Source organism: Callithrix jacchus, chromosome X (genome assembly GCF_049354715.1).
Source record: "Callithrix jacchus isolate 240 chromosome X, calJac240_pri, whole genome shotgun sequence".
In the NCBI taxonomy this organism is placed as follows: Eukaryota; Metazoa; Chordata; class Mammalia; order Primates; family Cebidae; genus Callithrix; species Callithrix jacchus.
The window spans coordinates 150,283,616-150,309,931 of NC_133524.1; the positions used below are offsets into that span (position 1 = coordinate 150,283,616).

General features: G+C 51.7%; 2 protein-coding genes and 1 long non-coding RNA gene across 13 annotated transcripts; 1 reads left to right on the forward strand and 2 right to left on the reverse strand.

Annotated features, from left to right (window-relative positions):
- Positions 1-12: 12 nt before the first annotated feature.
- Positions 13-3,338, reverse strand: SLC10A3 (solute carrier family 10 member 3). Of its 5 annotated transcripts, none has more exons than XM_008990112.4 (3): positions 3,268-3,338; positions 2,981-3,032; positions 13-1,819 (listed from the first exon to the last, which is right to left on the reverse strand). In XM_008990112.4, exon 3 carries the CDS (start codon positions 1,675-1,677, stop codon positions 244-246), a length of 1,434 nt encoding a protein of 477 aa, XP_008988360.1. In that variant the 5' UTR covers positions 1,678-1,819; positions 2,981-3,032; positions 3,268-3,338; the 3' UTR covers positions 13-243. The 5 variants fall into 5 exon arrangements, with proteins under 5 accessions (XP_008988360.1, XP_078219831.1, XP_035144136.1 ...); XM_078363705.1 differs by having other exon boundaries at positions 2,602-3,032; XM_035288245.2 differs by lacking the exon at positions 2,981-3,032.
- A 454-nt stretch (positions 3,339-3,792) lies between these two features.
- LOC144581154 (uncharacterized) lies at positions 3,793-7,209 on the forward strand. Its single transcript, XR_013531687.1, has 3 exons — positions 3,793-3,916; positions 4,897-4,975; positions 7,080-7,209. It is a non-coding gene; the product is annotated as an uncharacterized LOC144581154 (long non-coding RNA).
- A 10,024-nt stretch (positions 7,210-17,233) lies between these two features.
- On the reverse strand, positions 17,234-26,071 carry FAM3A (FAM3 metabolism regulating signaling molecule A). Of its 7 annotated transcripts, XM_078363710.1 has the most exons (10): positions 25,526-26,071; positions 23,292-23,405; positions 22,626-22,742; positions 22,406-22,429; positions 19,384-19,507; positions 19,234-19,292; positions 18,814-18,864; positions 18,437-18,521; positions 18,235-18,361; positions 17,234-17,963 (listed from the first exon to the last, which is right to left on the reverse strand). In XM_078363710.1, exons 1-10 carry the CDS (start codon positions 25,536-25,538, stop codon positions 17,868-17,870), a joined length of 810 nt encoding a protein of 269 aa, XP_078219836.1. In that variant the 5' UTR covers positions 25,539-26,071; the 3' UTR covers positions 17,234-17,867. The 7 variants fall into 7 exon arrangements, with proteins under 7 accessions (XP_078219836.1, XP_002763469.1, XP_078219838.1 ...); XM_002763423.6 differs by lacking the exon at positions 22,626-22,742; XM_078363712.1 differs by lacking the exon at positions 22,626-22,742 and having other exon boundaries at positions 19,384-19,562.
- Between the last annotated feature and the right edge of the window lie 245 nt (positions 26,072-26,316).

Sequence of the window (26,316 nt, forward strand, 5' to 3'; positions counted from 1 at the left end):
AGGGACCCAAGCTTGCTTCTGTCTTTTATTGAAATATATTTTTGGGGCAGTGCCCACCTACCTAACTCAGCATGGCCTCCTTGGCACTGAAAGCTGGAGAATAAAAAAATCAGTAAAAAAAATAAGCCTGGATTTTTCTGAGTGCATAGTGCATGAGAACTAAAGGCCTTTGGTACACAAGAACTCTGGGGACAGTAGGTGGAGTGTGGAGGCTGGGACTGACGAAAGCTTGACCCAGAGGCCTCAGGGAACTGGGAACAGGCTGCTGTAGATGAAGTGGCCGATGACCAAGGCCAGCATCTCAGAGGTGCCACTCAGTGCCACAATGAAGGGGGCCTGGGAGGCATAGTCAGCCTGAAGGCGGCGGAGGGATAGCTGTAGCATGGCCAAGGCCAGCAGGCTGTTCTGCACCCCTACCTCAATGCTGACTGTCCGCCGCTGGGCCACTGGCAGCCTCAGACACGTGGCCAAGCAGTAGCCCACCAACAGGCCAACCAGGGGCACCGTGATACCCACCAGCACGATGGGTAGCCTGACGCCTGCCAGGATGAAGACCCCCATGCGATAGGCCAGGAAGAGGCCGCCCAGGAGGAGCACAAAACTGAAGGGCTTGATGACCTGCAGCAGCAGTTGGGAGAACTTGGGGAGCTTGGATTTGATGAGCACACCCACTGCTATGGGGATGGCAATGAACAGCAGGGTCCCCAGGATCTTGGATATGGGCACGTGGAGTGTTTCATGGACACTGAGCAGGCGGCTGTAGATGGCTGAAGACAGTGGCAAGAAACCAGTGGCAGCCACCGTGGAGATGAACGTCATGGAGATGGCCAGTGTGACATCCCCTCCAAGAAGGAGGCTGAAGAGGTAGCTCCCCCCGCCGCCAGGCGACGAGCAGGTGATGATGAGGCCCAGAGCGAGGGCCTTGGGCAGCATGAAGACCTTGGCCATGAGGAAAGCGTATAAGGGCATGACCAGAAACTGGCCCAGGAGGCCCAGCAGCATGGGCTGGGGGCTCTGCAGGAGCCCCTTCAGAACCTCAAGTTCCACTTTGCACCCAAACGAACACTTATTGACAAAGATAAGAGGCAGGAGCAGGTAGAGTATTGGGTTTTCCGAGAAGTGGGCCAGGTGGGCGCTGAGGGCGGCAGGGGTGTCTTCAGCAGGTGAGACCTTGATGCAGAAATCTCTCCGTTCCTCAATCACTGTGGGCAGTGCCTCATGGGCGCCCATGAGCTGGATGTGGAGTGGGGCCAGCCCAGCCATGCCGGAGTGGATGCTCACCACGAAGCCGCCCCCACCTCCCCAGGTTATGGCACTCACGTTCTTGATGGTCAGCACCTCTGTGTCCAGGGATGTGACCCTCAGCGTGGGGCTGGGTCCTGTCCCGTTGGCCTGGCCTGGGTACTGGCTGGAGATCACGATGATGCCCTCACTCTCCTCAGGAAATTCAAACTCCATCACAGAACCATCTCCAATGCTCAAGTAGCGGCCCCCAGTCAATGGCACAGTGTGGCCCACAGCGGTGCTGAGGCTGGTGCTGGCTGTCCCTTGGGCCCCCCATGGTAGGCTGATGAGCAGCAGGGCAGCTCTGAGCATGTCTACGGGACCTGTGCCACCACCTCTGCCTCCCCGACCAGGCCACTGCTGAGAGCTGTCCCTGCCCTGCATTGACACCATGGCTCCTCCTGGAGGACGGATGTCGCGCCCAGGCCCTCTGTGGCTTAGGAGAGCATCCCCACTGGTGCTATCAGGTTGTCCTGAGAAGGGTTCATGGGTGGGTCCTGGTCCTGTGCTGCCTTCCTTGATGGCAGGGCTCTCCCTGAGGAGGTAAGGGACACAGAGAGGTGGCTGGTGAGGGTGTGCAGTCAAGAACCCAGGAGCATGGGGATCTGGAAGCCCATGGTAAGAGTAAAACTCAGCAGGGACCCTTGCCCCATGCTCAGGAATGGAGAGGCAATGCCTGGTGTTGGCCCCTGAGTACCATTCGGCTGTGGCTTCCTGGCCTACTCTACCTGCTACTACAGTGCCTCGGTGAGGGTTCTGCTGGGGACAGGTCCTCCCTCCCCAGGGAAGTTGCCAGAAGGGGCAGCAGGAGTGGGTCAGAGCCACATGTCTACTGGGGGGTTTATCTTCCTTTTGTCAGTGCTCCCACTGGTCCCAGAATTTGAGCTCTCAGAGCTGCTGTGTTACATCTGAGAGGCTGTGCTGAGTCCAGGGCTCCTCCCCGTGCTCAGGTGCACCCTACCAGAGCCTCAAACTCTCAGTGGAGCTGTGAGTGTTTCTAGGGGCCAGCAGCACCTCCCTCCAGTTCTCAATGTGGAGTGTCCACCATAGTGTCACATCGCCTGCTAGAATTGGGGCAACCAGGAAGGGGCCACAGCAGCTTAACATCACTGCTGTCAGTTGCTTCATGCACTGTTTTGTCCCAGTCCTCTGTAGATCCTATCAGTCTTCAGCCCTGGCCTCCTGTCATCTGAGCCTGGGGTGAGGTGAAGTAGGGAGCAGAGATTAGGTTAAGTCACAAGTTCATCCCTGGGAGCCTCCCCTATCCCTACTTCAGGATGATATGGCCTCTGCTGGCTTGAAGTTCGGGTCACTTACCCTGGAGGCCTTGGTCCAGCCACGTGTCTTACCTCTGAAGAGGGAGACAGGAAAACCAGTGGGGTGGGAGAAGCAAAGTAGAGGGGCAAAGATGAAGGTAGCAGGACTACAGCCATCACGGTGGCATGAACCAGTTCAGGAGGGAAAGGTTAGGGGCCATCCAACCCCATGCCCCATCCCTCCAGAAGGGCTGTCGGCTCTGAGTCACTGCAAGAGGGGTTTGGCTCAGATCCCACACCATTTCTGCTTGAGGGGCCGACAGAGTTTGAGCAGATGCACCCACAAGGCAGGGGAGGGAGTCCCGGCCCGGATGGATGCTCTTTGCACGTCGGCCATGTGTTCGGGGTAACTGGCAGCGCTGACACGGGCTCCTCCCTACCTGGGAGTCCGGAAGTTGTCGGACGGGTCGCTAGCAGAGCTTGGGTGCGAACCTGGGAGGGAGGAAGGGAAGGGCACGCTGCCGTCCCACAGCCGGCGACCAGCTCGGGCCGTCTCGAGGTCTGGGGAGGACCGTTACGCCATTCCTGGGTCCCGCGGCTGCGCCAGGCCTCGCGAACGCGCGGCGGCGGTGGCAGCCCTTCCCTGACAGGCCCGGCCGGGCGCCCGAGTGAGCGATAGCGGAGCGGGGTCGGGGCCAGAGGCCACCTCCCTTCCGGAGGCTCTCACCTGCCACAGCCACCACGCAGCTCAACTGCAGCGCCGGCCCGGCTGGCAGACGCCCGCGAGCTTGGCCCGTCAGGGCCCCGCCCCGTCGAGGCCCCTCCCTACCCCGCCCCGCCGAGGCCCCGCCCCGCGCGTCAGGATTCCGCCCTCCCTCCGCGTCCCGCTCCACTCCGGCGGTTCTCTGGGTTCCGACCGGATGTGACCTTTCTGGGAGCGACGCGCCGGCGCCGGAGCGGGAGAGCTGGGCTGGCAGCTTCCTGCAGCTGGTTGGTGCCCGGCGCTGCCTGGACCAATCGCTTGGCAGTGCATCTGAACCTGTTGTGATCGTTGACCACGTTGCCGCTCAAGGGTGCCCAGGCCTGGAGCTCCAGGGCTGAGTTTGACAGACCAGGACGCCAGGCTCTGTGCGGAGTTCTCCTTTCGTTCAAGCATTAACCCAGCGCCTATTTCTATTCTTTTTTCTTAGATGGAGTCTCTGTTACCCAGGCTGGAGTGCAGTGGCGCGATCTCGGCTCACCGCAACCTCCGTTTCCCGGGTTCCAGCAATTCTCCTGCCTCAGCCTCCCAAGTAGCTCGGATTACAGCCGCGCGCCACTACACCCTGCTAATTTGTGTATTTTTCGTAAAGACGGGTTTTCACCATGTTGGCCAGGTTGGTCTCGAACTCCTGACCTCGTGATCCGCCCGCCTTGGCCTCCCGAGCCACTGCACCTGGCGAGCGCTCTTTCCTTTCTCCTCCCTCCCTTCCTTCTCTCTTTCACTATTCTCCTGCTTCAGCCTCCCAAGCAGCTGTATTACAGGCATGCACTACCCTGCCCGGCTAATTTCTGTATTTTTAGTAGCGATGGGGTTTCACCATGTTGGCCAGTTAGTCTTGATCTCCTGACCTCAAACAAACCACTTGCCTTGGCCTGGGATTACAGGCGTGAGCTACCGCTCCCAGCCAAATAGTACAATTTTAATAAATTTATTTACATTTAAATTTGTTTTAAAAGTTTGTTTATTTACGGACAGAGCCAGACCCTGTCTGTAAATAAATAAACTTTTAAAAATGTTTATGAGAATGAAAATTTCATTTTAGGCGTGAGTGCAGTGGTAATCACTGCAGCCTTGAACCCCTGGGCTCAAGCGATCTTCCTGCCTCAGCCTCCCAAGTAGCTGAGACTATAGGGGCATGTCACCATGCCCAGCTGAAAAAGGTTATCTTTGTGTGTGTTTTACAAAGTTCAAGTTAGTATGTGCACATGATATAAGCAAATATAGACATGCTGAGAGTTCTTAAAAGAGTTTGATGTGTGGATGATTGGGAGATCAGTAAGGCAGAAATGATTTGTGTGTTATTACTTGTTCTGGAAAGGTTCTGTCCCTTTCAAACAGGGTTGAAGGGTCCTGCTAGAACAGGTGAGAGGGCTGGATTGCAATGTGGAATAGAGCAGTCAGAGTAGGAACCATCTGAGGTGGGGTAAAATTGGCCAGAAGGAGAAGGAAGTCAGCTGGAAAAGCCAAAGAAGGAAAACCAAAAAGCTGTGTCCTTGGAGGGAACGTGAATTTTCATATTCCACTCGCCTGTGCTGTCAGTGAAATCACCTGGACCTAGCCACTTGGCAGCCACCAATTCTTGTTTTTTGTCAGGGGTCAAGGAGAACAAATGCAGTCAGAAGACATGAAGAATTTGGTGGCTTTTCAGGAAAAGGGAATAGCTACATTAAAGGTAAGAATGTTTGTGGTTTATGGAATCAGTAATTTACCCCAGGGTGTGGTGGCTCACGCCTATTGTCTCAGCACTTTGGGAGGCCGAGGCAGGTGAATGGCTTGAGCTCAGGAGTTCAAGACCAGTCTGGGCAACATGGCAAAACCCTGTCTCTACAAAAAATACAGAAATTAGCCTGGCATGGTGGCGCGTGCTCCTGTAGTTCCAGCTACTCGAGAGGCTGAGGTGGTAGGGTCACTTGAGCCCGGGGAGATGGAGGCTACAGTGAGCCGAGATTATGCCACTGCATTCCAACCTGGGCAACAAAGTGAGACCTTGTCTCAAAATAATAACAGTAGTAATAGTTTACTCCGGAAGAGGAGGAGGAAGAGGCGAGAATATCTAGTTCCCAAAGAGAATACAGATGGAGGCCGGGCGCGCTGGCTCAGGCCTGTAATCCCAGCACTTTGGGAGGCCTCGGTGGGTGGATCACCTGAGGTCAGGAGTTCAAGACCAGCCTGGCCATCATGATGAAACCCCATCTTAAAAAAAAAAAAAAAGAAAAGAAAACAGATGGAACAAATGATAGCAACAGCTGAAACACCATAAACTTGTATCAGATGGAGGCCTGCCATGTATTATGTAATAAAATCACAGTGGTGACTCTCAGAGGTGTGCCTACCTCTGCTCTTTGGTCAGGGACCTCCAGAAACAATTTTTTTGAGACAGAGTCTCACTCTATTGCCCAGGCTAGAGTGCAGTGGCTCAATCTTGGCTCACTGCAACCTTCACCTCCTGGGTTCAAGCGATTCTCCTACCTCAGCCTCCCAAGTAGCTGGGATTACAGGTATTTACCACCATACCTGGCTAATTTTTGTATTTTCAGTAGAGATGGGGTTTCACCATGTTGGCCAGACAAGTCTCAAACTCCTGACCTCAGGTAATTCCCCCACCTCAGCCTCCCAAAGTGCTGGGATTACAGGTGTGAGCCACTGTGCCCGGCCCATCAACAGTATTTGATAAATAAGGAGGCCAGGTAAGGTGGCTCACGCCTGTAATCCCAGCACTTTGGGAGGCTAAGGAGGGAAGATTGCTTGAGCCTAAGAGTTTGAGAGCAGCCTGGGCCTCATGGGAAGACTGTATTCTACATAAACAGATTTTTAGAAATGTAGAAAGACCTGGAAGGCGTACGCTAGTATGAGGTGTACTGGGCATCCACAGGAAGTGTAATGACAGCGTCAGGTGGCAGCACCTTCATTTTCTTTGGACGAACCATCCCTCCTCCACTCTCAGTACACATGGTTTACATATGGGTGACCCCAATGCTGGGCCCTGGAGTGGGCACATAACCAGGTGTAAGCACCAGCCACTCTGACTGATACAAACATAATGCCATAATCCAACCTGGACCAGTGAGAGTTAGTCCCCAGGGACCTGTACTGAACTATTGGGCACGTCGTCCTAAGTCACAGAGAGGGACACTAAAAGAAAATGATGCTGATTTGGAATGGGTATTGCGATGGGAGTGTGTGTGCCATAGTAAACTATGTGTGTATTCAGGGACGTAAAGGGAGACAGAGGGTTTTTGTTGTTTGTTTTGTTTTTTAAGGCAGGGTCTCACTCTGTTGCCCAGGCTGGAGTGCAGTGCGTGATACTGGCTCACTGCAGCCTCCACCTCCCAGACTCAGGTGACCCTCCCACTTCAGCTCCTTCAAGTAGCTGGGACTACAGGCATGTGCCACCATGTCTGGCTAAGGTTTTTGTATCTTTTGTAGAGATGGGGTTTAACCATGTTGCTGTATGCTGGTCCTGAACTCCTGGGCTCAAGCGATTCTCCTGCCTTAACCTTCTAAAGTACAGGGATTACAAGTGTGAGCCATTGCAGCTGACAAAGGTTTTTAAAGAAAACATGAGAATTTCATAATTGTTTTCAGGTAGTTATCCTTGGCTATGAGGATTAATAACAGAAGTTTGGACAGGCAGTTGCTGGGTAGATGGTAGCCGTTGTACAGGGTTATAGTTTTTACAGAGTCTTGTGATAGGTTTTGTTACCAGGCATCGTGCATGAAAACCTTCTCTTCATGGCCTTCCCCAGCTCTGTTTTTCAGGTTTTTTTTTTTTTAAGGTGGAGTCTCGCTATGTTACCCTGGCTGGAAGTGCAGTGCCTTTTCATGGAGCGATACTGCTACTGATCAGCATGTGAGTTTTGACTTGCTCTGTTTCTTAACTTGGCTGGTTCACCCTTCCTTAGGAAACCTGGTGGTCTCCTGCTCCCAGAAGGTTACCATATTGATGCTGAGTTTAGTGAAGACACCAGATCAGAATAGCACACCACAGCCCAGAAATCCAGGGCCCAAATGATCCTTCTGCCTCAGCCTCTCAAGTAGCTAGAAATACAGGTGTATACTACCATGCCTGGCTAATTAAAAAATTTTTGTAGAGACAGGGTTTTCCTGTCTTGCCCAGGCTGGTCTCAAACTCCTAGGCTCAAGGGATCCTTCCACATCAGCCTCCCAAAGTGCTTCATTACAGTCATGAGCCACTTTGCCTGGCCTAGCATGGAAGTTTTAACCTGCCCCATTTCCAGCCTGGGCTGGTTCATCTCTCCCTAGACAACCTAGTGGTCCTCCACTCCCAGGGTACTGATGCTCAGCTTTCTGCGGACACCTGTTCGGCATAGCACAGTACAGCCCAGAACTCCTGGACTCAAGAAATTCTCCTGCTGCAGCCCCCTGAGTAGCTAGGACTACAGACGTGTGGTGGCACACCTGGAAGGGTGTTTTATTTGTTTTTGTTTTTGAGACAGAGTCTCACTCTGTCACCCAGGCTGGAGTGCAGTGGTGTGATCTTGGCTCACTGCAACCTCTGCCTCCTGGGTTCCAGCAATTCTCCTGCCTCAACCTCCTGAGTAGCTGGGACTACAGCTGTGCATCACTATGCCTGGCTAATTTTTTGTATTTTTAGTAGAGACAGGGTTTCACCATGTTCACCAGGCTGGTCTCGAACTCCTGACCTTGAGTGATCCACCTGCCTTAGCCTCCCAAAGTACTGGGATTACAGGCATGAGCCAAGGCACCAAGCTTATTTTTGATACAAGTGACTCCATTTTGCTTCTGGCAACTTTCATATTTTCCCTTTTGGATCGTGATCTTTGTCCAAAAGCAGTAGCTTTGCATTGTCCCTCAGTGCTGGGTCTGTCCTGGGTTGTTGGTCTGGTTGCAGATAAGAGGGAGTGATTGGCACATCTAAGTAACAATGGAAATTTGGAGAGAGCTGTTCTCAGACCAAGTCTACCTGAAGTCCATCATTAAGTTCAATGTTTTCTGTTCCATGGAAGCCCTGGGCCAGCATATTCTGTTAGGAGCTGTACTTCTGCAGAAGTTTGACAAGTAACAAGTACAAATTGTTAAAAGGAAAATACAAATGAAATTAACATTAATAGTGATATGATACTCCCAGTTTCATAATGGTTTTGAGCTGTGAACTTAGGGGAATTATAACCTATGTGACTTCTTTTTTTTTTTTTTGAGGTGGAGTCTCACTCTGTCATCCAGGCTGGAGTGCAGTGGTGCAATCTTGGCTCACTGCAACCTCCACCTCCCGGGTTCAAGAGATTATCCTGCCTCAGCCTCCTGAGTAGCTGGGACTACAGGCACATGCCACTATGCCCTGCTAATATTTGTATTTTTAGTAGAGACAGGGTTTCACCATGTTGGCCAGGCTGGTCTTGATCTCCTGACCTTGTGATCCACTCACCTTGGCCTCCCAAAGTGCTGGGATTACAGATGTGAGCCACCGTGCCTGGCGCATGTGACCTGTTTTGTAATTTCATGTATATGGGGCCTCAAGTTCCCCAGGGGATTTATCCAGGTTCAGCATAGATGTTTCCTGATTTAACCAATAGATACTGAAAGATCTCTTAGTTCAGGTTCTGTGACATTACCAGCAGAAGGTATTGATTGTGTGATTTCAACTACATCATTATCCTGTCAAGAAAAGGTAGACATAAGACAGGAAAAATTAAGAGGGACAAGATGATTTTTCTTTCTTTCTTTTTTTTTTGGTTGTTTGAGTAAAATTCAACCAGAAGAGAGGGACAAGATTTTCATTTTGATGGGTGAAGCTCTCAACTTTTTTTTTTCTTGAGATGGAGTCTCGCTCTGTCCCCCAGGCTGGAGTGCAGTGGCATACTCTCAGCTCACTGCCACCTCTGCCTCCTAGGTTCAAGCAATTCTGCCTCAGCCTCCTGAGTAGCTGGGATTACAGGTGTGTGCCACCACCCCCAGCTAGTTTTTAAAGAATATTTTTGGGCCGGGCGCAGTGGCTCACACCTGTAACCCCAGCACTTTGAGAGGCTGAGGCAGGCAGATCACCTGAGGTCGAGTTCGAGACTAGCCTGACCAACATGGAAAAATCCTGTCTCAACTGAAAATACAAAAATTAGCTGGGTATGATGACAAATGACTGTAACCCTAACTACTCAATAGGGTGAGGCAGGAGAATCTCTTGAACCTGGAAGGCAGAGGTTTCAGTGAGCCAAGATTGTGCCATTGCACTCCAGTATGGCCAACAAGAGTGAAACTCCATCTCAAAAAAAAAAAAAGAAAACAAATTTATGTATTTGGTAGAGACAGGGTTTCACTATGTTGGCCCGGCTGGTCTTGAAATCCTGACTTCAAGTGATCTGCCTGCTTCGGCCTCCCAAAGTGCTGGGATTATAGGCTTGAGCCACTGCGCCCGGCCAAAGCTCTCAACTTGTCCCAGTTTGCAGTTGGATGCGACTGTGTGATACGTCAGACATGAGACTTGACCTTGGATATTTATGACAAGTTTTCTAGCTTCAGCTTCGAGGCCTTTAGCAATAGAACAGTGTTTTTTCTTTCTTTCTTTTTTTTTTTTGTTAGTTTTTTTTTTTTCTTAGTTAGAGAGTTTAGCCAAATAATAGAGGAAATTAGGAGGATTTGGGGTCTAGTCCAGTCTTCATGTAGATAAGAATGCAAAGGGCTGCAGTCTAATCACAGGCATACTTCAGTGTTTTTCCTTTAGAAACAGAACTTTTTGTCTCTAAAGTCATCCTGATTTTTACTAAAGACAATCAGAGTAAGACAGATTTGTTTGTAAAATAAGTTTACTTTGATCAAATTTTGCCTGCAAGAATAGTGATTTGACCACATAGTAATCTCAGATTTTTTTTTGAGACAGAGTCTCATTCTGTTGTCCAGGCTGGAGTGCAGTGGTGCAATCTCAGCTCACTGCAACTCCCACCTCCCAGGTTGAAGCAATTCTTGTGCTCCAGCCTCCCAAGTAGCTTGGATTACAAGCATGAGCCACTGTGTCCCGCCAGATTTTTTTCTTTTTTTTTTTTTTTGAGACAGGATGTCACTCTGTCACCCAGGCTGAAGTGCAGTGGTGCCACCATGGCACTGAGCTTCCTGAGTAGGTGTGACTACAGGTGTGCACCACCACACTGGCTGTTTTTTTTTCTGTAGAGATGGGGGTCTCCCTGTGTTGCCCAGGCTAGTTTTCAACTCCTGGGCTCAAGTTATTGCCTGCCTCAGCCTCCTAAAGTGCTGAGATTAAAGGCATGAGCCATGCGCCCACCTAATTATTTTTGATAAAATAATTAAGGCCCCTAATTTTTCCCTTTAATTAATTAAAACTCTTTCATATTTTTGGTAGAAAATATTACACAAAATGTGAAAACATACGGACAACATATTACACAGAAACAGATTCCCTAGCTTTCATTTTGAGGTTTTTGTCATGAGACGGTGTAACATTTGATACACTCTGGCCAGTTTATAAAAGGACAGTTGGATCCAGTTTCTGACTGAGACCTGGTTTCCTGGTTAAGCATTATTTGACCCAGTAGGTAATCTTATGAAGGCTGAAGACCAAAATTTTGGGTAAAGTAGTATCTACAGCAGTTTGATTTGAAATACCTCTTTTAATCCTTTTTTCCATGTCAGGGTTTAGAGATTAAATACTGAAATGTTCACATTTCAGTTAAGACTGGCTAGATTATTTGAGAAGAACAATTTCCAGTGGTTGTGAATTTCAGCAGCTAATTAATCTGGTTTGCTTGACTAGTCAGCACAGGTGGAGAAGCACTTTTCAAAAAGGTATTTACAGTTTTTTTCCCCCAGCCTTTTCTGGATTGCACGTGACAGATAAAGCAAATATATAGATATTTTTGACACAGAGTCTCACTCTGTTGCCCAGGCTGGAGTGCAGTGGCATGATCTCAGCTCACTGAAACCTCCACCTCCCAGGTTCAAGCAGTCCTCCTGCCTCAGCCCCGCTAGTAGTTGGGATTACAAGTACATGCTACCATGCCCAGCTGATTTTTGTATTTTTAGTAGAGATGGAGTTCTGCCATGTTGGCCAGGCTGCTCTCGAACTCCTGACCTCAGGTGATCCACCTGCCTCAGCCTCCCAAAGTGCTGGGATTACAGGCATGAGCCACCTCTCCCAGCCACAAAGCAAAATTGTTATGCTGGACAGAGAAACCTTATGTGATTGCTGTGTGCTCAGGATTTTGACCTGTTTGGTCTGAGAACCTTGCACAAACATTTATCTGGTCCTTTCATTTTTAGATTGTCAGTCTTTTAATTAACTGTTCCATCACCCTAAGCAATGTCAGCCAGGCAAACCTCCATACACAGTTCTGAAAGTCAGTACACTGACTCCTAAGTGTACAAGGCTAGGTTGTTGGTTGCCATGGAGCTGTTGTAATTTGAAAGCACCCCTTTTTTTTCTTTTTCTTGGCTGAAATGCCCTAAAAAAACTTACAAACAGCTTTTGAAATTACTAACAGTAGATTATCTTTTTTTTTTTTTTTTTTGAGACAGGGTCTCACTCCATCATCCAGGCTCAAGCGATCACCCAGGCTCACTCCTCCCACCTCAGCCTCTTGAATAGCTGGGACCACAGCCAGCTCCCTTTTTGTATTTCTTTGTAGAGTTGGGGTCTCATCAGGTTGCCCAGGCTGAGACTATCTTAATACAAGTAAAAAAGCTGGCTGGGCACAGTGGCCCACGCCTGTAATTCTAGCACTTTGGGAGGCCAAGATATGTAGATCATGTGAGCTCAGGAGACCAGCCTGAACAACATGATGAAACCCCATCTCTACAAAAATTAGCCAGGCCTGGTGGCAAGTGCCTGTGGTCCCAACTCCTTGGGAGGCTGAGCTGGGAGGATTGCTTGAGCCCAGGAGGCTGAGGCTGCAATGAGCTGAGATTGCACCACTGCATTCCAGCTTGGGTGACAGTGAGACCCTGTCTAAAAACAAAGAAGAAAAATCCAACAGATTCAGAGTCAGCAGAAAAGAGAAGGAAAAGAAAAGTAGATAAAGAAGTTAGGAGCCTCTACATACCAGTGTTTTGGTTTTATTTTTTTGAAACAGGGTTGGCCGGGTGTGGTAGCTCACACCTGTAATCCCAGCACTTTGGGAGGCCGAGCTGGGCGGATCACCTGAGGTCGGGAGTTCAAGACCAGCCTGATCAATATGGAGAAACCCTGTCCCTACTAAAAATACAAAATTAGCCAGGCATGGTGGCGCATGCCTGTAATCCTAGCTACTCGGGAGGCTGAGGCAGGAGAATCGCTTGAACGTGGGAGGTAGAGATTTCGGTGAGCCAAGATTGGGCCATTATACTCCAGCCTGGGCAACAAGAGTCAAACCCTGTCTCAAAAAAAAAGAAAAAAAAGAAACATGATCTTGCTCTGTTTCCCAGGCTTGTCTTGAGCTCCTGGGCTCAAACAATCTTCCTGTCTCGGCCTCCAAAAGTGCTGGGATTACAGGCATGAGCCACCATGCCCAGCCCCAATTCCTTTTAAAAGTGATTTTGTTTCAGGTCCCACTTCATTATTTTTTTTTTTAGACAGCCTCAACTTCCTGGGCTCAAGCCAGCGTCCCATCTCAGCCTCCCTAGTAGCTGGGACTACAGGTGTGCACCACCACAACTGGCTAGTAAAAAAATTTTTTTGTAGAGACAGAGTCTTGCTGTGTTGCCCAGGCTGGTGCCAAACTCTTGAGCTCAAGTGATCCTCCTGCCTCGGCCTCCCACATGCTGGGATGACAGGTGTGAGCCACCGCACCCAGCTGCAGGTCCTACATCTGACTCTAGTTACATCATCCTGAATAACAGAGAGGCTCTCTAAAAGAAACTGATATTTATTCCATAATGCATTGCGGTGGGAATGTGTGTGCCATGGTAAACTGTGTGCATATATAGGGAGGTAAAGGAAGCCAAAGGTTTTTCAATGAAAAGTGAGGAGGCTCACCTAACTGTTTTGAGATAATTATCCTTGGCTACAAGAATCGATAACAAAGGTGACCTCAATCTGAGGTTGGAGAGGGTTAGGGTTAAGTTGCTCAGCCAGGTGCAGTGGCTCACACCTGTAATTCCAGCACTTTGGGAAGCCAAGGCAGGTGGATCCCCTGAGGTCAGGAGTTCAAGACCAGCCCGGCCAACGTGGTAAAACCCTGTCTCTACTAAAAACACAGAAATTAGACAGGTGTGGTGGTGCTTGCCTGTGATCGCAGCTACTCAGGACATTGAGGCAGGAGAATCACTTGAACCTGGGAGGTGGAGGTTGTAGTGAGCCGAGATTGTGCCACTGCACTCCAGCCTGAGTGACAGAGCAAGACTCTGTCTCAGGGAAAAAAAAAACACGTTGGCTGGGCATAGTAGCTCATGCCTTTAATCCTAGCACTTTGGGAGGCTAAGGCAGGTGGATCACTTGAGGTCAGGAGTTCAAGACCAGCCAGGCCAACATGGTGAAGCCCCTACTCTACTAAAAATACAAAAATTAGCTGAGTGTGGTGGTGCATGCCTGTAATCCCAGCTACTTCGGAGGCTGAGACAGGAGAGTTGCTTGAACCTGGGAGGCAGAGGAGCAGAGGTTGCAGTAAGCTGAGATCGCACCACTGCACTGCAGCCTGGGCGACAAGTGTGAAACTCCGTCTCAAAAAGAAGAAAAAAAGGTTGCTGGCAGATGTCTTTGCAGTATTTTTCTTTTCTGTGTGAGACTGTGGTTTCTGCAGTTTTTGTTACCAGGCATTTGTGCACAAGAACCCTCCCTTTACAGCCTTCCCCAGCTCTGTTTTTTGTTTTTTTAATACAAGTGACTCCATTTTGATTCTGACAACTGTCACAGCAAGGAAAGTGGCAGCTCTTTTCTGCTGGGTATTCAAACTGGGACTTCTGTACTGCCTGCTTACCAGGAAGATGGCATGTTGGGGTCCATTACAGGAACAATGCGTTCCACCATCTGCCCTTTTTTTTTTTTTGCTTATGCCAGTTTGAGTTTGAAGTCTGGCATTGTGAGTGGTAAAACAGGGAAGTCAGCCAGTGTGTGCCCTGCGCCATCAGCTTCCTAGCCTGTGTGGGGCCCTTGCTGCTTCCATCTCTGTGACACTGGTGACCCCAGCGAGGGTGCACCCCATGAAGAAGTAGGGGCTGTCACTGTGGCTCACTCTGGTGTTCCTGGGTCAGTTCAGGCACTTAGTGAATGTTTAGTGAACAAATGGAGAAAAGCTGGGCAATCACAGCAGCTGGGTTGGAGAGGCATGGGGGGAGCTCTAGCCCCTACAGCCTGGCAGTATGGACACTCGGTGAGCTTCCATTTCATTTAGGGGCAGCTGCTAACTTTGTGGAATGGTACTTACCTGGCTTCTAATCTTGCTGCACCGAAACTCTTCCATGCCCACTAGGGATGTTTACCTACAGTATAGCAGTATTGATGCAAGAAGGAGGTTGAGATTTGTGTCAACATATAGTGCCATGTGGGTGCAGATGAGATGGTACTGGTCACATGTTGACCATTGGAGGCAGGGGGATGAGCACATTGGAGTTGGTGACAGTCATCTGTCGGTAGCAGATAGGTGTTCCAGGGTGCCCTACAGCTGCCCAATTCCAGGGATGCTCAAGTCCCTGATCTAAAATGGCGTAGTATTTCCATATAACCTATGCACATCCCCCTGTGTACTTCAAATTCATTTTTAATTATGGATACATTATAGTTGTACATATTCCTATTTTTTTTGAGACAGTCTCGTTCTGTTGCCCAGACTGGAGTGCAGTGGAGTGATTTCCACTCACTGCAACCTCTGCCTCTGTCCCTAGGCCCAGCTAATTTTTGTAATTTTAGTAGAGACAGGGTTTCACCATATTTGTCAGGCTGGTCTCAAACTCCTGACCTCAGGTGATCCACCTGCCTCAGCCTCCCAAACTGCTGAGATTACAGGTGTGACGAGTCCCCATGCCCGGTCCCCCACTTTTTTTTTTTTTTTTGAGATAGAGTCTGGCTCTGTCACCCAGGCTGGAGTGGAGTGGCGCAATCTTGGCTCACTGCAACCTCCACCTCCTGGGTTCAAGTAATTCTCTGCCTCAGCCTCCCAAGTAGCTGGGATTACAGGCGCCCACCACCATACCTGGCTAATTTTTCTGTATTTTTAGTAGAGATAGGGTTTCACCATCTTGGCCAGGCTTGTCTTGAACTCCTGAGCTGGTAGTTTACGTGCCTCGACCTCCCAAAGTGCTGGGATCACAGGCGTGAGCCATTGTGCCTGGCCTAATTTTTTTTTTTTTTGAGACAAGGTCTTGCTCTGTCACCCTGGCTGGAGTGTAGTGGTGCAGTCATGGCTCACTGCAGCCTCAACCTCCTGTACTCTAGCAATCTGCCTGCCTCAACCTCCTCAAGTGCTGGGATTACAGACATGAATCACCAAGTCTGGTCCCATAGAATCTAAACCATCTCTAGATTATTTATCATGCTTAATACAATATAAATGCTATGCAAATAGCTATTATACACTATATTGGATTTTTTTTGGATGGGGTCTGACTCTTGCCCAGGCTGAAGTGCAATGCTGTGCTTTTGGCTCACTCCATCCTTGACTTCCTGGGCTCAAGTGATCTTCCTATCTCAGCCTCCCAAGTAGCTGGGACTACAGGTGTATGTCACTGTGATTGGCTAATTTAATTTTTTTGTAGAGATGGGGGTCTCGGTGGCTATTTTGCCCAGGCTGGTCTTGAATGCTTGGGCTCAAGCAATCTGCCCACCTTGGCCTCCTAAGGTGCTGGGTTATAGGGCATGAGCCACTGTGCCAGCCTACAGTGCATTGTTTACTTGTACTATTTTTTATTCTTGTGTTATTTGTTTCCAAATATTTCCAATCTGTGGTTGGTTGAATCTGTGGACATGGAATCCCCATGGATACAAAGGGCCGACTGTATGCTAGTCTGTCTTCTAGAGATGTTTGTAATTTTTCTTAACAAGTCTAAAAAGTGAAGTATGTATGATCGTGAAGTGGTGGGTTCATCATTACACATTTGTGTCCAAACCCATTGAATGTCTAACGGCACCGATGCTGCTTCACTGACAGCAACAGATGGGAAGCTGGGGGCTGCCAGGGGGGATGCAGGAACTTGGACCTTTTCACTCAGGTTTGCTGTGAACCTAAAATGGCTCTAAGAAAAGTCTGGGAGCCACAGTGGCTCAGGCCAGTTGTGCTTGAGGAGGTGAGGGTATGCCCAACTTGGGCAACATAAGAAACTCTCATTCATTAAAAAAAAAAGTCTACAAAAAAAGGAATACATGTGAAGTTCCTGGTGCAGAGGCAGGACGGGGTGTTGGCTGTGTGGCCTTTTCAGTCCTGGCATCACCATCATTCCTCCCTGGTGAGCCTCTCCTCTGGGGCTCCCCCGTGCCTCCAACTCCACATGTGCCTGCTCTGGAAGCACTGTCTGTTCTCTGCACTCTGCCTGGGGTTGGCAGCAATGAACACTGAGTCCAAGGCTCTGAAGTTCATAGCCCCTAATGTGGCCCCTCAAGGACGCCACAATGCCTCCCATGTAGGAACTGCCTTCTCTCTTTTTGCTGAACTGCTTCGGGACCTCTGGATTTGCCCCTTGCAACCCCGACTTCAAAGGCAGCCTTAGTCTGTGCGGACATGTGCTCTTGGAGGAGGCAGATGATGTTGGGGGTCTGGGCCGGTGTTCATCTCTGTCCCTGTCCCTACAGGCCTGCGCTGGGTTAGAGGGAGTTGCTGAGTTACCTGCAGCCCCTGAATATATATAATCTCTCCCAGACAAAGCCATGGTGGCACCCGCTGGGGCGGCTCTGCTCACTGCTTGAATCACATCTCAGTTACTGTGGGGCCTGCTGGAAGCAGTGGGAGCAGATTGGTTCAGACTCTGGAACCTGTCCGCCTTCCTGCACCCGAGGACACCGCTACCCCTGACTCCACACTGACAACAGTGTCTGAAGGCATTTCTTCCGTGGGGCCATCACTTTATTAAGGGGTCATCTAGAAGGTGGGCCCCTGACAAACCACAGGACTGTGATCGGGCTCCAGCTACTTTGCTACCCGGGCTAGCCTGCTCCAGGGGGCCCTTCCTGCTGAGAGCACGCAGGAGGCAGTCAGGTTCATGAAATAGCCACCAGGTTTGGCTCACTGGAAGGAATCACATTGGAAACATGTTTAGCCTGCAGTGCAGAGTGGCTCTGGAAGGGAGAGGTTCTGGGAGATGCCCCAACCTGCTTCCAGACTTGCACAGTGAGGGGCGAACACCCAGGGCCCTTTTAGCACTCAGGATGGGCATGGAGATGGCATGAGGAATGCAGGACAGGGCTAGATGGGCAGACTGGTAGGAGCAGCATTAGGAAAAGGAGGAAGGTACCCTGGGCTCCCATGACAAAGTACAGCAGGGCCAGTCCCTGCAGGCCCCACAGTCCCCACCATCTTGAGACCACGTTCTGGTCACTGTCTTGGATCCCTGATGTGTTGGGGCCAGGGAGCACTCCTGCCTAGGCATGGGGTGTGGGCCTTGGCCTCTGCCCGCCTGGCAGCGCGTGTGACTCCCTCGGCCTGGCCTCCCGCAGCCTGGCCCTGGCACTAGCCATGCTAGCTGGCCGAGCTCCTCCGTGGGATGCAGCCTTCCATCTCCAGCGCCTCGGGCCAGCCTTCATACTTGTTGGTGTGCTTGCTGTTCTTCACGTGCTGCGGGCAGGGGAGCAGGAAGTCACCACCTTGGCCCTCAGTGAGAGGGGGTGGGAGTGGACCAGGACCTGGGCTTTCAGTCACCTATGTTGTGTTGGCCAACCATGCACTCTCAGGGCACTTGGACCCCCCATCCCAGGGAAACATGGTGCCAGCTGTGCTGGCCTACCCCTCACAGCTGGATCAGAAACGGTCCCCTGCTGGGGCATGAGCAGCAGGGGCAACTCATGGCGTGCAGGCTGGTGGGGGTGAGGCCAGGCACCTGCCATACCTGCTCGAAGGGGCTCTTGTTCTGCACACCCTTGGCCCCCACAAACACCCAGCTGTCCCGGAAGGCCAGCTCCTTGGCATTCCTGCTTCCCAGCTCGCTGAAGAGCTTTCTGGTCTCTTCATTCATCCTGCAGCATGGGAGGAAGAGGTGTCAGCCGTCCCTGCAGAAGGCAAGGCTCAGGCTGGCCTCCCCAAGCACTTACTTGGTGGCTGGGTCATCATAGGATGCCACAAACACCAGGGTGCCTTCATGCAGTGGCCGAATAAACTTCAACAGATCGTTGACATCTGGGGGGGTAGATGCCATGTAACAGCGGTCATCAGGGACCACTGAGCACCCTCCCCACCAGCCCATTCTCCAGACGACGAAACAGAAGTAGGGATTGGGCCTGGGACATGCCCCACCAAGGGACAGACTGGTGTGAAGCCCAGGTGTCCTCATGACCTCCTGCAGCCTCTAGACCAAGCTGGCAATGTCCCTGTCCTTTCTGAACTCAACGAGGTGACTGAGAAGCCCCAAGTACAGATAGAGGAGTGTCTCAGGGGAAGGTGCCTGGGCGATTTTGCTGCAGTGACTCACCTCCTGCCCACATGTCAAAGGCCCGGGCCTCGATGAGCTCGCCGTTGACCCCTGTGTCAGGAGGGAGGGACCCTGCTGGGTGAGCCAGGCCAGCCCCAGGGCATGGAAGGCAGGTGGTAACAGGGGACAGCCCTTCTGGAAGCTTTCAGACAGCCCCCCAGTATTCATCCATTCGTTCAGGCAGCTGCATCCCACCGCCACGAAGCACCCGCCAACCTCCCAGAACCTTCTACTTCCTTATTGCCATCGTGCTTTTTTTGTGCATTGGGTCACTCCTCTGTGGAGCCTTCGGCTTGCACAGATTCCTTCCCAGGGAGATCCCGAAGGGGAGGGGAGGGGAGGGGAGGGCAAACACCCAGAGGCCTCCTGGGGAGGGAGCAGGGAAGGAGAGCAGTGGGCCACGCTCAGCCGGGGCCTCACCATTCACCAGGGCGATGTTCAGCCCACGGCCCACGTTGTCCTTGACACTGCTCATCAGCCTAGTTGGGGGTGGGGGGGAGATCCCATGTGGGCACCTGGACCCAGATCCCCCACTCCCTCACCAACCCCCCTTCACCCCAGGGAGCTTACATCTTGTCCTCAAGGCAGATCTTGGGCCCAATGACGTTGGCAGCTCCACTGACCATGCGGAAGGCCAGGTGCTCCTCAGGACATGGCTGGGGCAGGCCACACTTGTACTTCCTGGCCCGTGGCTCTGGGCAGGGATAGCAGGTGTTACCCATGGGCCTGGCCCTGAGGTCACCTGAGATCTGAAGGGGAGGTCAGGACCAAAACACATGGTGGAACAAGTGACCACACAGCCGGCAACAAGTAGGGGATGTGGTTCAGGCTAAGGCTGGGGACACTTCCATACTCTTTGCCACTGGTGGGAGAAAAGAAAGGATGCTGAGGGCTGGCCTGGGTCACTGCACAGCCAGGAACAAAGCAGGGGTGTAGCAGGTCAGGCTGGGGGCCCGGCTGCAGGGACCAGAGCAGAGGCAGCGCAGCAGGTGAGGACAGCAGGGGGTGCAGCCCGTCTCCCAAGTTTGATGGGGGTTGGCTAGGAGGACTGGAACAGGATGGCTTCTATTATGGGTTGAATTCTGTCCCCTCAAGATATGTTGAAGTTCTAACCTCCAGTACCTCAGAATGTGACGTTTGGAAATAGGGCTTTTGCAGAGAAATGAATTGAGATGGGGTCATACTGGAGTAGGTTGGGTCCTTAATGCAACATGACTGATGTCTTTCTAAGAACAGAAGTGACAAAGACACACAGAGGGACACAGCCATGGGACAGTGGAGGAGGACTCAGGAGTGACACAGCCAGAGGCCAAGCCTGGGGCCACTGGAAGCTGGGCGGTCAGGAAGGACCCTCCTGTGGGACTCTCAGAGTGGGCATTGCCCTGCTGACACCTTGACTTCAGGCTTCTGGCTTCCAGAATGGGGAGAGAATCCATTTCTGTTGTTTTGGCCACCCAGTTGAAATGGCAGTTCCAGGAAATACTTAAAAATGTGGAAACGGCTTTGGAACTGGGTGGTCAATAGAGGCTTGTCTTAGTCCATTTGCTGTTGCCGTAACAGAATACCACAGACAGGGTAATTTCTAAAGACAACAGATTCATCTGGCTCCTGGTTCTTGAGGCTGGGAAATCCAAAAGCATGGCACTGGCATCTGGTAAGGGTCATCCCATGGTGGAAGGTGGAAGGAAGCGTGTGAGACACAGGGAAAAGGGGGCTGAACGTCACAGTAACTAACCTATCCATAATAATGGCATTCATCCATTCATGAGGGCAGAGCCCTCCTGACCTAACTACCTCAAAAAGGCTCACCTCCCGATACCAATACATTGACAATTAAATTTCCACACGAGTTTTGGAGGGGACATTGAAACCATATCAAGGCTGTAGTAGAACAGGTCTGGATTGCCTTTCAGAGTCTGTGGTAGGAGTATGGATGTTAACGGTGATTCTGGTGAGGGGAGGGAAAAGCAATAGAGACAGCCTCTGTGATCTTAGAGAATACAAGTATCATGAACAGAACACTGCTAGAAACATGATGTTAAAGGTGCTTTTGGGTTGGGTGTGGTGATTCATCACCTTGGGAGGCCGAGGCAGAAGCATCACTTCAGGTCAGGTGATCAAGACCAGCCTGGGCAACATAGTGAGACCCTGTCTCTGCAAAAAAGAAAATAAATTAGCCAGGTGGGGCGGTGCGTGCCTGTAATCCCAGCTACTCAGGAGGCTGAGGCAGGAGAATCGCTTGAACCTGGGAGGTGGAGGTTGCTGTGAGCTGAGATCGAGCCATTGTACTTCAGCCTGGACAAAGAGTGAAACTCCATCTCAAAAAAAAAAAAAAAAATGGTGCTTTTGGTTAAGCCTCAGAGGAAAATGAAGAACATGATATTGGGCACCAGAGGAAAGCTGATCCTTGTTATAAAGGAAGTTGGTTCGGGCGCAGTGGCTAACGCCTGTAATCCCAGCACTTTGGGAGGCCTAGGCGGGAGGATGACTTGAGGTCAGGAGTTTGAGACCAGCCTGACCAACACGGTGAAACCCTATCTCTACTAAAATACAAAAATTAGTTGGGTGTGGTGGGGGGGGCACTTGTAATCCTAGCTACTCAGGAGGCTGAGGTGGGAGAATCACCAGAACCTGGGAGGTAGAGGTTTCAGTGAGCCAAGATCACTCCACTGCACTGCAGCCTGGGTGACAGAGCCAGACTCCATGTCAAAAAAAAAAAAAAAAAAAAAGAGAGAACTTGTTCGAATTGTGTTCTAGTGTTTTGTGGAAAGGAGCATGTGTAAGTGCAAGTCCTGAACCTGGATGTTCAGCTGAGGAGGTGTCTGAGCAGTGTTGACAGCACAGCCTGATCTCTCCTCGCTGCTGCTAGGAAATGTAGGAGAGACAGGAGGAAGAAACCGTTAAGCATAAAAGAGCCAGAAAGTCAAGATGTGGAAAATCCTCCTCTGGAGAGAACAGCTGGCCAAGCGTGTGCTCAAGCTGAGGTATGAAGCCTGCGATGAAGATGGGGTTGTCTAGAAGGGTCTATGGGAACAGTCTGATTTTACAGCTTGGACCCCTATGACTTGCACAAGAGACCAACAGGGCTCTTGAGAATCTCACACCCACAGAAACACTGCCGACCTGGACTGAAAGGGACAGAGATGAAGGGAAGGAAGGGTGATTCTGAGGGAGGAACCACGGATGCAGAGGCCAGAGAATACACAAGGGTGGGGCTCTCTCCTGTTTCAGAGCATGGGGTCATTCCAGTAGGCCCAGAAGAAAGAATCGCAGGCCACAGAGGATTCCCCTCAGGCCTTAAAACCAAACGAATTTTGCCCTGCTGGGCTTGGGACCTGATTGGGACTGGTGACCTCTTTTTTCCTTCCAAGTTGCCCTTTTGGAGTGGGAGTATCTATCCTAGGCCTGCCCACCATCGTATTCTGGTGGAAGGTAACTTGTTTTATAGGTTTACAGTGGCAAGCAGGCCCCGTGGACCATGAGAGCTGGTCCCTGGTTTGGGGAGGAATAGATGGAAAACAGAAACCCTAGAGGACTGGGGCAGGCAGGGTTGTCACAAAGGGGAGGAGCAGGGAGGTGACAGGGGACTTACCTGCAGTCACCGAGCTCCCTGGGCCTGTGGATACAGAGTGGTTTCGATTAGTGTGGAGCCTCCCAGGGCCTGCAGCAGGACAGCATGGCCCTCCTTACACTACAAAGTGTAGATGGAGGGGCAGTCAGGCTCAGGGGCTGGAGGCTAAGTCATGTTCAGATGCAAAACTCGCTGCTCCAGGAACAGAGTGAAATGGAATTATAAAAAGTACTTAGATGACCTGGTTGGGCATAGTGGCTCATGCCTGTAATCGCAGCACTTTGGGAGGCTGAGGTGGGTGGATTGCTCGAGCCCAGGCATTTGAGACCAGTCTGGGCAACATGGTGAAACCCCATCTCTACAAAAAAAAAAAAAAAATTAGCCAGGTTTGGTAGTGTGCACCTGTAGTCCCAGCTACTCAGGAGGCTGAGGCACTAGAATTGCTTCAACTAGGGAGGTGGAGGTTGCAGTGAGCCAAGATCACACCACTGTACTCCAGCCTGGGTGACACAGTGAGCCTCTGTCTCAAAGAAAGAAACAAACAAGTCCTTAGGTGCCTATTACCAGCCAACAAGGTGTAGAATCCCCTCCCCATCTCGGAGCCTGCAGGGAGAACCAGGGCAGCACTCCCCATGTTCAGAGGAAGCTCCCTGCCCCTCACTCTGGCCCTACTGACTCCAGTTGGGCACGATTTCTAGTGACCAGGTATTGACTTTCCTAGATGAAGCAATCAGGTGGTGGTGGAGGCTGTGCCTGATGCCAGGAGACAGACTGGGGACAGCTAAAGGTAGCCTGCCAGGGAGGAGACAGAGAACCCGTCAACCCCCCAACCCTGAGCCTCAACCACAGGCCCAGGTGGCCACTTTGGTGGCCTCCAGAGAAGGATAAGGTGGGGTCCCACACTCACTGGTGAAGAGTTGCTGGATTCGAGGAAAGCCACTGCCAGGCCCACCCAGGAGGATGCTGACGATGATCCATGTGAGACCCACAGTGACGACTAGGGCCACAATGCGGAGAGGGCCTGGAGGCAGGACAGACACAGGGCAGGCTCGCCTTAGACACGGTGAACTCCAGAATGACCCCACAGCCTTGCATGACTGGGTCTCCCCTGCCACTTGGAAAGAATTGGCTGGAGGACAGGAAGGTGGAGACCTGTCGCCTTCACCAGGCCTGAGGGAGAAGAGCTCCCTGACAGGGAGGAGGAAACTGAGCTCAAATCCTAAGGCTGCTGGGTTTGGTTCTCCCTGGCATTTCTGGGAGGGGGCCTTCCAGAACTCTGCTCAAGAAGGGCTCCAGCCTTCTTCAAGGAACCCCCTCAGCTTCCTGCCTCTGAAACCACCAATGTATTTGGGCACCCACCTGCCCCTGCTTTCCTCCTGTTCTAAGAGAGAAGGGTCCCTATTCTCTCTTAAAAGCAGTCCCTTTACCTGCTGGGACCTGGACTGCAAGCTCCCTGGCCTTCTCTGATTTCTTGTAATAGTGATCCCTCTCTCTAGCTCACTCTTTCTCATATATTTTCAACATCTCCAATGTTTAGGAAGAAAACACTCTTCTTCAAAACCACATCCCCATCCTCTCCCCCTAACTTTCCTCTTCCCTGTCAACCTGCCCCTGCGCCCCTAAGTCATCTATACTCACTCCATCATCTCAACTCCTACTCCCTCCCACCCTACTCCAGCCTGGCCTGGCCTCCGCCACCCCACCAAAGCAGCTTGTTGCCAAGGCCGCTGATGACCTTTGTGGTGTCACCACCGCTTGTCACCTGTCAGCTCTGATCTTCCTTGACCTCTCAATAGGTTGCCCATGTCCTCCTGATGGATTCACTTCTCTGCTGGCTTCCAGAACAGAACGCTCTCTGGACACTCCTCATTCTCCTAGATTGTCTTCCTCTACCCTTCCCTTAAAAGTTGGACTTTCTCAGGCTTCCGTCCCAGGCTGCCTTCTGGTCCCTGTAGTGTCTTTTTACTTTTTATTTTTGAGACGGAGTCTCACTCTTGTTCCCCAGGCTGGAGTGCAATGGTGCAGTCTCAGCTCACTGCAACCTTCGCCTCCTGGGTTCAAGCAATTCTCCTGCCTCAGTCTCCCAAGTAGCTGGGATTACAGGTACATGCCATCATGCCTGGCTAATTTTTGTATTTTTAGTAGAGATGGGGTTTCAGCATGTTGGCCACGCTGGTCTTTAACTCCTGATCTCAGGTGATCCACCCACCTCGGCCTCCCAAAGTGTTGGGATTACAGGTGTGAACCACCACGCCTGGTTGTCTCTTTCTATTTTTTTGAGACAGTCTCACTCTATTGCCCAGGCTGGAGGGTGCAGTGGCACGATCTCGGCTCACTGCAACCTCAGCCTCCCAGGTAGCTGGGATTACAGGTGCTGCCACCATGCCCGGCTAATTTTTTTCTATTATTTAGTAGACATGGGGATTCACCACATTGGCCAGGCTGGTCTCGAACTCCTGACTTTAAGTGATCCATCCGCCTTGGACTCCCAAAGTGCTGGGATTACAGGCATGAGCTACTGTGCCTGGCCTGTAGTGGCTTTTTAGATGATGTCATCTACTCCCAGCTCTTTAATTAACCACCATGTGTCAATGACTTCCTATTTTCTAGTTCCAGCCCTGACCTCTCTTGAAACCACTCCTGCCAGCTGGTTCCTCACTGGCCAGCTCCACTTGGATATGTCCATAAAAGTGCTGCCTTAGCAAGTTTGAGTTCGAATCTCTACCCACCCCAATTTATCCCTTGCCAAGGATCTTCATCTTTGTCCAGGTGACAGCAGGGGTGTCATCGGGTTTACATAGAAGTGCACAGCCACTTTTGTCCCTTCCCCTCTAAGACCACGCCTCTCCACCTGGACTCCCCGCGTCTTCTCTCTCACCACTCATTTTCCAAAAAGCAGCTGCTATCTGCGTTGGGAGATGCTGACTATACTAATCCTCATGTCACAGCTTGAGGAGCTAATGTCCTCAGCGGTGAAAGGATTCAGTTAAGGTCAAGGAATGAGTGTTTGTGCAGAGTTCTCCATTTCCAAAACTAAACCCAACGGTCCACCCGCGCCTCTCCAGACAGAGATGTCGGACGGTGGGCCTCCAACCAGGTGCCCTTTTCAACTCCGTCCCGTTCGCTGTGGAAGCCACCCACCTGCCAACCTCATGTCCACTTCTCCCGCTGGGTTGGGACCGCCGGCAGGTGCACTCTTTGGGGGCAAAGCTGAATAACAGGTTTGGGTGGGGGTCAGGGGCAAGCCTGTGCGGGACCCCTACTGGGGGCGGGCGCGATCGGTGCTACGATCTGTTCGTCTAGCCGCCCGGCCAGGCAGGGCTCCTCAGAAACGCGGGTGGAAACCCTGCCTGGCCGGGAGGGGCTTCAGGAACCCGCTGGTTCACGATCTTGCCCACAGGAGCCTCCGGGGCTGGGATGTAGAAGTGGTTCTCCTGGGCTCGGGTCGTTCTTCCGGGCCTGCGGGCTGGCGATGGGGGCCGGGCCGGAGACTTCTCTGGCCGTGGGGAGACGTGAGCTCGGTCAGGGAGGTTCCCCGTCAGGCCTGCCGACTCGCTCCTCCCGGGAAAAGGAAGCCAAGGCGCTGCGCAGGGCGCCCAGGCAGGCCCGGGAATGGCGGCCAAGGGCGGGGCCACAGCCCGTCGGCCCCGCGGCAGCGACCGCGCCGTTGTTCTCCGCGCAGGCCCTGTCTCCAGGCCCGTCTCCACAGGTCTAGTCGGCCGCTGGATGGGAGGGGCCTGAAACTGCCCCGCCCCTGGATCCTTCGCCGGCCCCACCTCCGCAGTGCGTTCAGGATGAGCCCGCTCTCCGCGGAGTGGGAGGGGCCCGCGTCGGTACCGCCCCGGAAGTCTCCCCTCGGCCTCTCGGTTGGGAGAGAGCACTGCGTACTAGGATTGGAGGGCTGGGGCTGTGCTTACTACCTGAGATCGGAT

Coding starts and splice junctions, on each gene's coding strand:
- SLC10A3 (XM_078363705.1), bottom strand. CDS start 2,717: ATGGCTGTAGTCCTGCTACCTTCATCTTTGCCCCTCTACTTTGCTTCT. Junction 1,820..2,601: donor GCTGGACCAAGGCCTCCAGG/GTAAGTGACCCG, acceptor TTACCTCCTCAG/GGAGAGCCCTGCCATCAAGG.
- FAM3A (XM_078363710.1), bottom strand. Junction 22,430..22,625: donor GAGCCACTATGCCCAACCAG/GTCATCTAAGTA, acceptor CTGTATCCACAG/GCCCAGGGAGCTCGGTGACT. Junction 18,362..18,436: donor TATGATGACCCAGCCACCAA/GTAAGTGCTTGG, acceptor CCCATGCTGCAG/GATGAATGAAGAGACCAGAA.